Source organism: Trichoplusia ni, chromosome 22 (assembly GCF_003590095.1).
Source record: "Trichoplusia ni isolate ovarian cell line Hi5 chromosome 22, tn1, whole genome shotgun sequence".
Taxonomy (NCBI): domain Eukaryota; kingdom Metazoa; phylum Arthropoda; class Insecta; order Lepidoptera; family Noctuidae; genus Trichoplusia; species Trichoplusia ni.
This window is the reverse complement of record NC_039499.1, coordinates 3,322,348-3,336,916: the sequence shown is the minus strand read 5'-3', so window position 1 is coordinate 3,336,916 and position 14,569 is coordinate 3,322,348. Positions and strand designations below refer to the sequence as shown.

The 14,569-nt window shown below is 33.9% G+C and overlaps 1 protein-coding gene across 1 annotated transcript in view; it reads right to left on the bottom strand.

Moving 5' to 3' along the window:
- Positions 1-14,569, bottom strand: part of LOC113504403 — a 117,000-nt gene that overhangs the window by 40,190 nt on the left and 62,241 nt on the right. Inside the window, exon 3 of the mRNA XM_026886659.1 lies at positions 3,924-4,060. Within this exon, the coding sequence (XP_026742460.1) occupies positions 3,924-4,060 (137 nt within the window). The remainder of the gene's footprint in view (positions 1-3,923; positions 4,061-14,569) is intronic.

The window sequence follows — 14,569 nt, the reverse complement described above, 5'->3', positions numbered from 1 at the left end:
CCGTGTTTTGAAATTCACGTTAAAGTGTGGGCCCCGGATGTCCGAAGCTAGGAAGTCTGACGACCAGTCTGAGAAAGGGTATCGTGCCGCCCAGGTAACTGGGTTATGAAAATCAGATAGGCAGTCGTTTTTATAAAACCCTGGTACTAAATTGAATCCGATTAGACTGGCCGAAAAAGATGGGAAAATGCTAGGCTGATGATCTACTTATAAAACCATACCTACCGGTATATGACGTACCTACATCTTATTTTTTAATCAAACGAACGGAGAATCTCTGGGGAACAAAGCTGTCATCTTTACTAACTCAAACGTACATTACCATATTACAGTCAGATGAGGCGACTTCAAATATGTTTCTTATACGTTTTGAGTTCACTGAGTAGAGAAATATAATATGAAATTACATAAGCTATGCATAATACTTTTATGTTTAAGAAAAGGTTGGTTAGTTATATTGGAAATTGTTTTATGTACGTATTAACAAGAGTACACCAGTCGCCTACCTATATATTTATATCTCTTCCGACAAACGTTGTCTCAAAGATATGAGCTATTGCTATTAGCAACGAGACCGCCATTAAACCCTAACCCTGTTTGTCTTTAATTTTAGTGATGTAATTCTATAGTGTACAATAATTATAATATTAAGTACATCTAATTCTGAAAATACTTTATTCTGTAAATTGAATATGTCGCTCCTTTGATAAACACAAGCTACAAGTGATTATTAAAATACTTTTTGTTAATTCTTCGGAAAATATTTCGTTATTCGTATTTTCGCAACAAATCGTATTTAAGTGTACCTTCTATAAGCCTTCAGGTAACAACCACACAGTACCTACCTCAGGTATTACCACATTCTAAAGTTCTCTAGAGGCTTTATGGTCTTGGGAAAGTAACACTGCGGTCATATGACCTGTCGGTAAAATACGTCTATGACTGCAATAGTTCTACCTATGTCTGTGGTTTACCCACCAACGAGTCTAGTTTTCAGTTCGTCATGTTTGCTTTATTTTTTAGACTCGTGTAAAACCGCTTGTCGATCACAGCTGGTGAGCCACGTTGACAGTTATCTGTGACAGCGGAATGAATTCGTGTATACTATGAGTTAGAACAAATCTCAATCTCGTACAAAATGTACCGATTAAGTTTTTTTGACGGGTCTGTTGGTCTAGTGGTTAGTGAACCTGACTGCTATACCGGAGGTCGGGTTCGATTCAAGCCCAGGACAAATGTTGTGTGATGAGCATGATCATTTTTTCTGGTGTCTGGGTGTAATTTATCTATAATATGTATGTATTTAGAAATATACAAGTAAGTTTATCAGTCGTCTGGTTACCATAACACAAGCTCTGCTTAGCTTGGGATCAGATAACTGTGTGTGAGTTGTCCCAGGATATATTATATTTTATTTTTTGTTAAGCTATTCTAGTGCAATAAGCTCTCAAAGTTACTTTAGTGTAATGCTGCTATATTATACGTCCTTTCATATAGTATCCTCTTATAATTTCCTCTCTTATGGAAAAATAATTCAGAATTTTACGGTAAGGATCGATTTAATTATTTATATCATAAACCTTAAATACAGTTGCTGTTGTATGCATTTGCTCATCACTCTATTATTTCTCACAAACTCTCTAACCAGGTATACTATATAGAAGTAATATGACACCACGTTTTCTCTACTCTCTCCTTTCGCCTCTTTTCGCTTCAAGTAATTCAATTTCTTTTGTTATTTATACAAAGAGTAGCTCTTACATCTAAGATATTATTAAAACCTTTGTTCTCGTTTGACTACGTTTATATAATGCGATGCTTTTAAAATACCTGAAATATTAATTGAGGGAAGTTCGTTTTATGTCTATAGAAAAAAAATCAATTGTATCTCTACTGTTAGCCTTAGAGCGAACTATTATTATCTATTTATTTTAATTTTTTCCACTTTCTTGTTGGTCTAGTGGTTTATTGCCCTGACTGCTACACTGGAGGTCGTGGGTTCGATTCCCACCCAGGACAAATGTTTGTGTGATAAACATGATCATACTAATATAATATATATTCGCCTCTCTTTGACCTATTAGTATAATTTGAAAAAAAAAATTACTTTTCTATTCATCGTAAAAAATAACACAAAATAATAACACAAAAAAATATTACATACGGTCTCACAATGTACATATCTACATATAGATCATACGCAACAAAAGTTCTGAAAGAGAAAATTGAATAGTGTCCCGCGCCGCTCTCTATGTAATTAATCAAGTCAGCTCCCAGTGAAAGACTGAGTTACGTTAGTTAAAACCTTCTCAGTAAATATTAATAAGTAAGTACATAATATAATGCCTTTTATGTTCAAAGATAAAATAGTTTTTGACTTTTGAAGCTGAAAGCTCTATGATGTAAAATTGAATAAAAATAATATCTTTGGATTTATAACTAGCTCTTGTTCGCGGCTTCGCCCACCTGGATATGCTATACAACATTAAACTCCTTTAACGTATCGGGTAGACGATGTAAATGTCTAATCCAAGGTGTTAGAAACCTCCACATCAAATATCTTTGAAAGGCGAAAATTGAGTTCGAGCTAGAAATAATCAGTCAGAATAAAATCATAAAACTAGTTAGAGAAGCCAATGGCTACATTGTTTATACTGTTAACAAGTCATTGGCCTAGCCTTTTCCCCACTATATTGGGGTCGGCTACCAGTCTAACCGGTTTCAGCTAAGTACCAGTGTTTTACAAGAAGCGACTGCCTATCTGACCTCCTCAACCCAGTTACCTGGGCAACACGATACCCCTTGGTGAGACTGGTTGTCAGACTTTTCAAGCTTCTGACTACCTGTAACGACTGTCAAAGATGTAGGAATAACAGCCGGGACCCACAGTTTAACGTGCCTTCCGAAACACTATACTTTACTGTTAACAAGTATAGATTATAATTCGAATCATGAAAGACAAACCACAAAAAAAAATTGTTTCTCAAGAATAAAAAATACCGAGATTATTTTTAAATATTTTATTCCCCGAATGTGTCTCGAGGATAAATTGGCTTCCCGGTTTAGAAGTAATTCATTCCCGAGAGATTGATCCATCTTTATCCCTGTATTGTAACGAGGACGGTTCTAGGAACAAACAAATGAAGACGATTTTAATCAGTATTTTATTATGTACTGTTCTTGTAACTGTATGTTGTACTGGGTATTTATATGTATGTAGGTTACCGTGAGATTAAAATATAAATGCGGACAACATCACATACATTGTTCTGAACCCAAAGTAAGTTGCTAAAGCACTTGTGTTATGGAATTCAGATACAACGAAGGTACCACAAACACCCAGACCCGAGACAATGTAGAAATGAGAATTTTTACATTGACCCGGCCGGGGATCGAACCCGGGACCTCAGAGCTAGCGACACCTTGAAACCGGTGCGTGCGCCACTCGACCACGGAGGTCGTCAAAAATATATATAAAATACAAATATATTGTAGTACATTATTTTGATTATAACTATTGCAATCTTCAAGCGTATCAAGATGCCATTTATTCCAGTTGGAGAGTTTACAAATGACGGCACGGATAGTCGAATTGTATTAGGTGATTGGTCACCACGCCAAACTTGTTGTGCGCGACGTGTCACGAGTTCGGTCCCTGTGTTCGACCACGGGAGGGCTCATGGAATTGAGAACTTTCATTCATAATACCAAATAATAATCTTCTTTTTTTTGTTATCACGCTTGGGGTGAAAAGTGGGTAGTGACTCACCACGGGTAGATTCTTACTGACTAAATCTAAATGACCGTGCAACGTCTCCCGCATTTACACCGTGCGTCGCAATACATAGTAATAGGATAGTAAACCAACCAAATAGACCTGCTTTACAAAAAGAAGGAAAATAAAAATACATCTCAGCTCTTACCTGCACTAAATCTCCATGGATCCCGCCAGCCGCTGTGATGGTCAGCAAACAGACGTACGGCACCAGGTCCTCCCGAGGGCGGTGGAGTTCCAACTCGTACGTCCTACCGATGTCACCGTAGTAAGTTTTATTGCATCCTGGGAACAAAGAAAAATTACATTTGAATCTCAGTTCTAAAAATTAAACTGTTCTTGAGTGTTTTTGTTTTGGGAAAGTTGTTTTTGGACTTTGGTGGTGGTTGAAAACGTGTGCCTTTTTAAGTAATACACTTTTTGGTCACATTTCAGATAAGTACCTATTTATAAAAAGCCTATTTTCTAATTCGTAGTACCATGAAAAGTTTTGTAAAGACTTTCTTGTATTGCTTTGATATCATTGTAATTATTGTAGGCAATAAAAATCTCTTACATTTTCACAATCACATTTTCTGCGATAAAACTGAAATAGGTCAGTTTCAGATTAATTTTGCAGTGAAGTACCTATAAGACAATACTGAGTATCCCTGCGATCTACCGGCTTTGGATGATCCTCAAAAGATTGGACTGGAGTAAACTATTGAAATAAGAAAAGATATTACATAACGCAGGAAATATTTGTGAAGAAGTTTTTAACTTAACTAAAAACGATGACACTGAAATTGATAAGGACGTTATTGAAATATTAAATCATAGACTACGGCTGGTTTAGTTATTTCTTTGCATGGGATTCAATCTTAGAAACATAGGTACTAAACTATTTGACGTATGACAGTGCTAGATAAGAAATAATATAGTCCTAATTATTCTCAATCAACCCTGTCAATGAGTAAACAAAAAAACATAAGAAAACTTAGATTCCTAAAATTGGAAAGTTAACTGTAAGTAGGTATACTAATTCACGGGGCTCAAATAGTAGAACAGTTGAGGAAGACGTTGCTCTAACCCATATAGTTATGTCAACAACTACAATAAACAAACATTTTTGTTCTCAATCACCTCAAACACTCAAACCAGAACAATTCTCTTTTAAACTCCTCAAAGAAACACTCAAGGAATATAGAGTAGAATAAACAAAGGCAGTGTCAGCAATGTCATCATTAATAATAAGAGACCAACCCAAAGACTAATCGGTCTGTCTAAACTTTGAATCCAATCTCATTTACATTTAAGACTATTTTAGCGAACTTTGTCTTCACTAAGGTCGCTCTTAAGTTTATTTAAAATTACATCGAGTTGAAAGGCTTAATGGAAATAATTCGTTTACTTATCCAGAGTAAAGTTTACGTAATGACGTTATCTTATCTTTATAAGAACTAATTAATGTTATTATTAAATTAAACTTATTCGACTGCACGGATAGACGAGCTGTATAGATCAACATGTCAAATCGGCTGGGCACAAAAAAGGTTGTGGGTTAGAACTCCGCGTGGGTAAAGTATTTGTGTGATGTACAATTAATTTCAAACATTTTCAAAACTTAAATTTTTGTGAAATTCTCCACAACATTACGATTAAATTCCTTACATATTGTTCATATTCAATTATATTATAACTAAGTGAGCATATTCAAGAAAACATGCATGAAAAAAGACATAGGTGTGAAAATTATAGCACAAACTGAACACTTATGATATGAAAATATTTCGCTTCGTTATTGTTTCTCGTCGTACGATACGTCATGTTACAAAAAGCCTAAAATATCCCCAAGTATTTTAAGTCATGATCCTCATAAGACGTATAAGCTTACAAGATATATATCCACACTCGCTGAAAACAAACGAGTTGTAACACAAACAAAGCGTAGTTCGTAACAGTGTAACATAACTTGCAACGTGATGTAGTACACAAGTTGTAACGACAACGCCTTTCAACTTGATTGTCCTAACAATAAATATGAACACATATGGAATATGTTTTAGGTCAATAGATTTATGATTTAAGCCTCTAGGGTATTTTGAGCTACCAGGATTTTTTTATGTTACTTATTTCGTCTCCGGCAAAGGTAAGGTACCAAAAAGGGTAACACTGACGTCACACTCGATTGACTCCGCACTTCTGTCATCAGATGCTTTTCAAGAAAACGAGCAATGAAGTAGAAAAAGAAAGAAAAAAATATGTGTTTAGAAAACAAAAGACGACCGTTATGCTCATAGTTACGGCCAAAAAAAATAAGATCCACACTTATTATTAAAAAAACTTCCAGGTTCCAGAACCAGCTTTAAAATCCTCTTTTATCTGTCCAATCAATAATATTACATAAAGTTGCTTTTTAGCGAAATTCTTCAAAATCTGTAGCTTGTCACACGCAACATTAGCAGTGGAAGAAGTTGTCTCTGGCGCTTTCAGCTTGATTGCCTGAACAATAAGAATTCGTCGAGTTGAGCAGTTTCTGAGTGACCATAAAAGACGTAGTTTCAGCGTAGTATTGGACATGTTTTTTGCATGGAAAAATGCGGGTGAATAATACCAAGTTTTCATTTTTTTTATTTATATACTACTAGGAAACTTTTTATAAAGTAGCTCATACTATGTCTTAGTAACTTACTACTTACTAATTTTAATCAATGTAATAAGATCTGTATCCAATATTACATTTTAGATCCCACTGCTGGGCAAAGGCCTCCCCCCGTTTCACTTCCAAACTTTCTTTTCGGACTAAATTAGGTTATTTTAATCAAATACCTTATTCTTCACTATTTTGATTCACCTTACTTTTCTCATAAGCTCATAAAAGGGGAAAATATTTCTATTCAACACTGCGACAGTCTAGCGACGTCGTCGTCGTGTCGTTATTCCAATACTCTCGTTAACTTTGAAGTGTTGATACTAATGGCCATCCATTTCTCAGTGACGTAAGCCTTTGGTACAGTCAGTGACAAAAGTCCATCAACAGCAAAACGCCTACTGAGTACAATCAAATACAACGTAGTATTGAAATTGGACACAAAGTAACTGATGCTCAGTAATATCATTTAAATTGAAGATTTTTATTTTTTAATGTTATTATTTATTCGTAAATTTAATTTAGATTTTTGCTTCTGACTGTACCTCAAGCTCCTCTGTTTCGTAGCGTGCAAAAGTAAAACTATCGCTGTCCGCCATATTGGTTGTGACGTAACAAGATTAGAGATGTCTTCACTTGTTTGGTTGTATTTTAGGCTGTGAAAACCTCTTTTTTTAACTAACGGTTTACGATCCCAGTATTTAAAGATCAACTTTCGATTGTTAGATCTTGAGTATCAAGGAAAAGCCAAGATTAACAGATTTGGTGAGCATGCATTTTTAAGAGTAACAAACTTCTTAAACTCTGTCAGTCAAATGTTGTCGTTATTGAAGAGAGATGCCAAGATACACCGCGTAGGCAGCCATCTTGCTTGCACATTCAAACTTAGCTAAGTAATAGTAAAGGCACAGGTACCGCCACTGAATTAAGATTTTCTTTGTAAAGCAGCTATCATTTCCTTTCTTACGCAATTACCTTAAGTCGAGTAGAAAGTTCTAGCAAAAATCTCTTTGAGATTTTATCTCTGGGATCCTGTAGCTTTAAGATTTGCCTTCAAGTTAAAGTTCGGCTAACTCGTTAATAAGCTTGACTTGCCTTCGTTATCCTTTTAATCAACATGAAAAGGGAAGTTTCTCGGTTCAACTATGATAATTTACTGCCACGTGTCTGTAACTAAGGGATTTTTTAAGAACGAATGAGTTAATTCGAGCGCAAGCTTTGATTATTTCATCGGCCTATAGCCGTCAAGTGTTTTTCTTGGTAGAGACTAGAGCGTTTTTAGAAATGTGCTACGTACATTTCGAATCCTTAATTAATCGAGCGCTTTACACGGTGCAGGACGACTTTAATAAAACATCAAAATTAAGTTTAGAATAGTATGTGTTAAAAGAATGAAGTAAATTATTCTTCTTATTCTTTTCTTCCGTTTTATGTATTACGTATTAATAAGAAATCATAATAAAAAAACATTATAAATTGTATTTCATCTTAACTTCCCTATCATTATTCAGCATCGCTGTCTAGTCTAGTATCAAGAAATATGATAAAATAATTGTAAAAAAGATATCCCTCCATTTGACGTAGACAGATAAAAAGAAAAGTAGTCCCTTTGCAATTACAACTTTCAAGACATGAAAACAGAGCAATTAGCAATAAACTTTAATGGATTACAACATTTAGCTCTAAGATAAATTCTCAACGCTTGATTTGAATAAATAGATTATATGAATTCGAAATTTACAAATTAACTAATGAAATAATTTATTGGAACTCAAATAAAAGCTTTATGTCGATACGGAACGGTTAACGCAATTACGAAATTGGTTAAATTTATTGGTGTTAAAATAGTGTCGTCACTTTCAATTTTATGTTGAAAATTATTTAATTATTTCGACGAATTTGCTCTTTGTGCAATGGTACTCTTGTTAAAGAGTATTTGTGTATTATGTAATTGTTTAATAATTCATAATGATCACTGTAGCTACTGTCATATACCTATATACATATAGGTTGCAGATGTAGGAAAGGGGGATGGCCTATTAGCAACTCTCCTTACTATTTTTTTGCAACCAAACAGACAGCTGCTTCTTCTTTCGATTTTGTGGGACCGAATATCAACTATTTTACGTCAAATGTAAAAATAATCAACAAAATCTAGTCCGAGGTTCTTAGGTAACAGACATAAAAGTAAAACAGGCACATCCCTCCACCTTTTTGAAGACAGTTGAAAAAAGGTGGTAATATTTAAATTGGGTAATGTGGCCAGTTGAATGAGACAAAAATAAGTCTTTATTTCTTAACTAGCTGTTGCCCGCGACTTCGTCCCCGTGGGTAGAAGATATAAGTTATGATTTATACCTGCCTGCCATTTTTCATTGTATCTTCGTTCCTATTAGTCGCAGCGTGATGGTTTATAAGCCTTAAGCCTTCCTCGATAAATGGTCTATTCAAAACGAAAATATTTTTTCAATTTGGACAAACAAACAAACTCTTCAGCTTTATAAATTAGTATGGAGTATAGATATAGATTTGAAAACAATTGAAGGATACATTCACTTGTTCCTAATTCCTAAATTTTCAACAGCCTTAAAACGGCATTATTATTATATGCCTAACAACCGCTAATTTTGAAACCTAACCTAACTCAAAGTGGAGATCCCAAATGAACATTACTGTCATATTTGAGTGTATGCTTGTCTTGTGAGATAAACAGGGTGATGTACAAAGGATTTGTTTCTACAATAGTCTGTGTATGTTCATGTGTTGGTATGTTTGAGTTAGGGTTGACACATGTTTGTAATGAGAGAATTATATTCTAGGGTTGTGTGATGTGTAGGTAATTGTGTCCTCAAGATCTTTATGGTAATTTGTTATATGTTTTTATTGTCATCACAGAAACATATGATTAACTTTGGTGTGGAAAACAGGAACATGATTTATGAAAATTTTATTTTAGAAAAAATAAATATTTTATTTTTTTGTTGTAAATAACTGTGCATATTTAGAGCAAATGACCCTATTTAAAAACGTTTTCGTTGTTTATTAATGTTCGTATTTCTGGACTCGGTCGAAATCCACAAAATGCTGAATGATATTAAAATATTACTTTCAAACAAACACAAGTTTTCTCTTTTAAACTAAACTTCAAAATACAATACTCGATGAAAACTAAGATGTTTGATATGAAATAAGATAGCACCATAATCCAGCTCTTACCGCTTTCCAGTGCAACATCTCAGACAAAGAAATGGCAATAAACTTTCAACTTGAGATATTATTTGATGAAAACTCTCAGAAAAATACGATACTTTTGTAGGAGCTTAAGTGAAACATTAGAGCAAACCGTTTGTAGCAAAGCCCAACCCCTTTAAAGCATTATCCTTCGAGTAATTAAACCGTAATTTGACAGCTCCAGAATCTGTACTGTTTACTATATTAGCAGTGCCTGAGAAGGCATACAATAGTTTCAATTCCTAAAAGTAATTTATAAAGTGCCATATCGGTTATCTCATAACATGAAATCTCAATTTTTAAATTTTATAATCTTAAATACATTTGTGTCAGCTCTATTTAGAATTTCAAACAAAAAAAACGACAAAAATATTCGCACTTTATGACGTCATAATTTCATGAATGTACCACAAGCAGTTACTTGTGTAAGCATTATTCAAATACCATTGTTTCCCTAAGAGCAGCCCTGCAGACATCAAAGCAACCGCAAACAAAACACGCCACGTTACTTCAACAGAGAGAATACCTTTAACTTTTCATTTCAAAATGTAAATTCATACACATTATGAATACTGACTTGGAACGTTCAATTTCACACACAGTTCGTTCGCTTCCAAATTATTTTGGACTCATTACATGGTTCTGTATGCCAAGTCACGGAATTAAGGCAACAAGCGTGAATTACATTTCCGAACAGTATGCATATCTATTGATTAACATTTCGGTTTATTGAATATTGAATGTGTAACGAGTAACGACTAAACAGTTTTGGTTAATAACGATGTACGCCGACATTGCAGATATAATTGAATGAGTTTCAATTTAATTTAAAATCAGGATTGTATGTTGTTGTATTGCGAAAATTGAGTATGAAATAAAATTAAATGTAAATATATAATATGTTAAGTTCGTCAGTGATAATAAAACAATGTATGTTTCGTTTGTATGGTTAAACAATAGAAAAATCAGCAAAGCGAATTTTTAATACGTGACGTCATGGAATATTTTAAACAGTTATGCCAAACTGTTCTTGTACATTATGATGGACAAGAAATAACATCTAACGCATTAAAATTGTGGTAACAGATTAATTTTCACTAATATCATACACTTAGTTAATCGATTATCCGGCACTAAATTTTATCACTATACGAAAACAAAAATCGTTCTGTTTAATAAATTCTAGAGCTAAAATTATTTTTTCAGCGATTAGCAATCCTTAATTATTATTTATTTCCTTAGTCTGGATTCCTTTTTCGTAAGAAGCATATTTACTAAGAGATCTCTACAAAATTCGTGATAACTTCAAAAATAATTATCCTAATGCAAATCCAAAAGAAAAACAGGCACAAATCGAATCCTACAAAAAGACGTACACTTTGAAACAAAGAGACAAACTTGCGGTATACTAAAAGCTTTCTCTCTGATTGCGAGGTGCATTATAGACGTTTCGGTGTGATAGTGTGTTTGTGGGACGGCCGGGACGGGCCACTTGCCAGCTGAGAGCCCTACCCCTGGATTCCACATGCATTTCGTACTTGCCCGTGCTAGTTTTTACGTTCCTTTATTTTGTTTTGTTTAGATTTAGTGCGCTAGCTTGACTATTGTTTTATTTTAATTTTGCTGTCTAAATAATTTGGCCGCTGTTTTGGATTTAAAATATTTTTAATGTCTACAGTATATTTTTTATGTTAATTATGAGAGAAAACATTTCTTAGAATAATACTTTTATTTAATAGTTTATCAACACAAAAAAGAAAAATCTCGAAAAGTGGTACGAGGGTGATTATTTTTTCAAAAAAATATATCTGCCAGCAGAACCGCGATAATCTATGCTAATATATAAAGCTGAAGAAGTTGTCTGTTTGTTTGTTTGAACGCAATCTCAGGAACTATTGGTTCAAATTGAAAAAATCCTTTTGTATGAATAGACCATTCATCGAGGAAGGTTTTATATACCATCACGCTGCGACGATACAATGGAAATTGTGTAAAAAACAGGGCAGGTATAAATCATAACTTATATCTTCTAACCACGCGGACGAAGTCGCGAGCTACAGCTACGAGTAGTATAAGATAGTGGCAGTCAAGAATGTGCGACTTAACTATCCAGATTTTATTGGAGTCAAAGTAATAGTAATCCTAACAGAAAGAGGCAAAAAGCGACATCTAGCAAGCTGTCAATATCACAACCAATTTCACAAACAAAAAAAATACTCTAAACATTTTCCAACGAAACACATTACTTCCATTGATCTCTGATAAAAGATTATTTTATGCGCACAATAAAAAGTCAATAAATAAAATACTCAACATGAAACAGTAAGCTTGTTCGTAAGGGCTCGTTTCAGCTGAAATATAAAACAATAAAACAGAAATGCGTACTGAAACGTGTAATGAAATATGTAGCAGTGGCGTTCCCTTTACTTTATTATAGGTGATACACGTTAGGTATACAAGGTACGTGATCCACGCAACGTTTGTTTTGTATAAATTTAACGTATATATGCTTGTAAAAGAATTGGAAAGAATAGAGCGTGAGTCGGATGTTCAAAAGGTATTGTTGGGTTTAAATGTGATCGGAAAACAAAGATGAAATAGTGATGGAAACTAATGTTAAATAAAAATTATGTATTATGAATACAAAGTTACTTGAACAGAGATCTGAGCAAAAACATCAGAAAATATAGATTCAGAGTGATGTAGCACTTGACAGTAAAATTCACAACCCAAAACTGCAGGGGAAAAATCGCTCCAGCAAATATTTTTTTTCTTCTTGGTTAAGCCACTGAATACACACAAAAAACCCCGTATCGACTGGAATGACTAGTGGTTAGATTCCTACTTTTGTCATTTAATGTTTGTGTCATGCGCACTATTATATTTTTCATATGTCTGGGTGTTAATTATGTAAAGCATATATGTAGATATGTTTTACAAAACCCTACACGATCCTTGAAGGACACATAAGTAGCTTGCCACGTGTCTACTTTGCGACTACATGACGCTGAGTGAAAGTTATTATTTACTATAACGTTGCTTTATATTGAAAGAGACAGTTCCACAGCAGTGCGACATATAACTGTGTAATCTTTTCTTATATGTCGTAAAAAAAGAAAGCAAACTAAATTGAATAAAAACATATGAACAGTAGTTTGAACAAAATCTCATAAGTAACGCTTCAAGAAAGGTTAAAATCATTTGACACAAGCAACACCCAAAAAGGTCTCGAACTCTTAACCCAATACAGTCCTTAGAAGTTTAATTAAAGCCGACTAACAATAGAACAGCGAACACGATACCCCTCCCTACTTAATACTACAATACTACACATGTTTGAAACGTTCGCAGTCTGCCGCCCGCGATAAACATCAACCCCTTCAAATTAATGTCCCAACTGAATATTTCAAAGCATTAAAATTGAACTAGAATGAATCCAGCTTTTTTGTGTATTAAATTTGGATATTAAAAGTACAAAAGTGAAAAAAAAACATAATTTCGCGTGTAAAAGAGCTTTGGGTAGTATTTTCTGGGTATACATTTCTTTTAAATAGAATTCCTACTTAATTATCTTTTGTATTACTTTTTATTTTAGTTTTAAACCGATAAAATGAAATATACTTCGTAGAAAATTAAATTGAATCGGATAAACCGTTGCTGAGTTCATCGCGGACAAACACACAGACAAAAAAAAATCATCAAACTTTGGCTTCGGTTTAGGTAGAAGCCCACGCAGCAAGCATTCTCTTTAAAAATAGTGTACCGATGTCAATTTACTACGATTTTATTTAAATATTTAGAGGCATTCAATACCATAAGTCGGAATTAGTTATTGCTTTTTAGGTCAGTGAAGAGTTACACAGGTTTTTACAATATTGACTACGTTACTAATTTGGCTATGCTTGTCGTCATTATGTATTTTCCGTAACGAATCATTCACAGAAAAAGAAATGCGACGGAATATATGAATTACTCTCCGGCAGTGCAAAGCGCAATCGTTTGTACCATTCCAAGTGCAGGGAATCGAAAGGACAATGCAATGCACCGATTAACTTCACTCGTGATTGTTCCCTTTGACGTTCATCAGATCAGGAAATTTTTAAATGAAATTGTTGATAAAATTGTAGTTTGCATTTCGCGTTTATTACGAAATATTCCCAATTTGCTCATCTTAGCTTTTAGTTACAATTTACAAATAATGAGTTTTAGATGAAATCAGTCTACCAAATAGGACGTTATGTTTCTTTGCCAATTCAGTGGAAAAAACACATATTTTTTGCTCTATACTTGCAAAATGTTAATTTAACCTTTTGGCCAATTTCGTTGCATCTTTTTTTAAATTTCGTCACAACATTGTTGTTCAATGACACAATACATATTTTCACCATGCCTTAGGGACCTTCATACCCATTGATCGAGTGATCAAAGGCTTGTCATCTTATTCTCTCGTTTTCAATGGGCTACTGTCACATACTCCTACCCCATGTGTGCTTGGCACACGCTTATGGCGTCTGATGCCTCTAGAAGCAATTTTCCCTCTCGCCTTTATGACAGTAAGAGTGATAAGAAACTACACTATTCCATTAAGTGTGATCTTTAGCAATGAACGAGAGTAATACTTTATAAAGAGGATTAACTAAATTTTTGAATCCAATTTACGCACAGCAAAGCTCGTTCAATAATATATCCCTTTTGTTCATAGTTATGTTAGTTATTTGTAATGTGTTGGTGAACATTAAATACAAATCATAAATATATCTTTATAAATATGAGCTATTAATAAAACTAAAACCACTTCCGGTATCAATTACATCAAATATTTTAAACACACATATTAACCTAAAAAAATATTCAGTTAACATAAGACCAATCTATTTAATTTGATCAAGGGTAACCCATACCCACGTAAACCTTTCAAGCTGAATAATGGATCA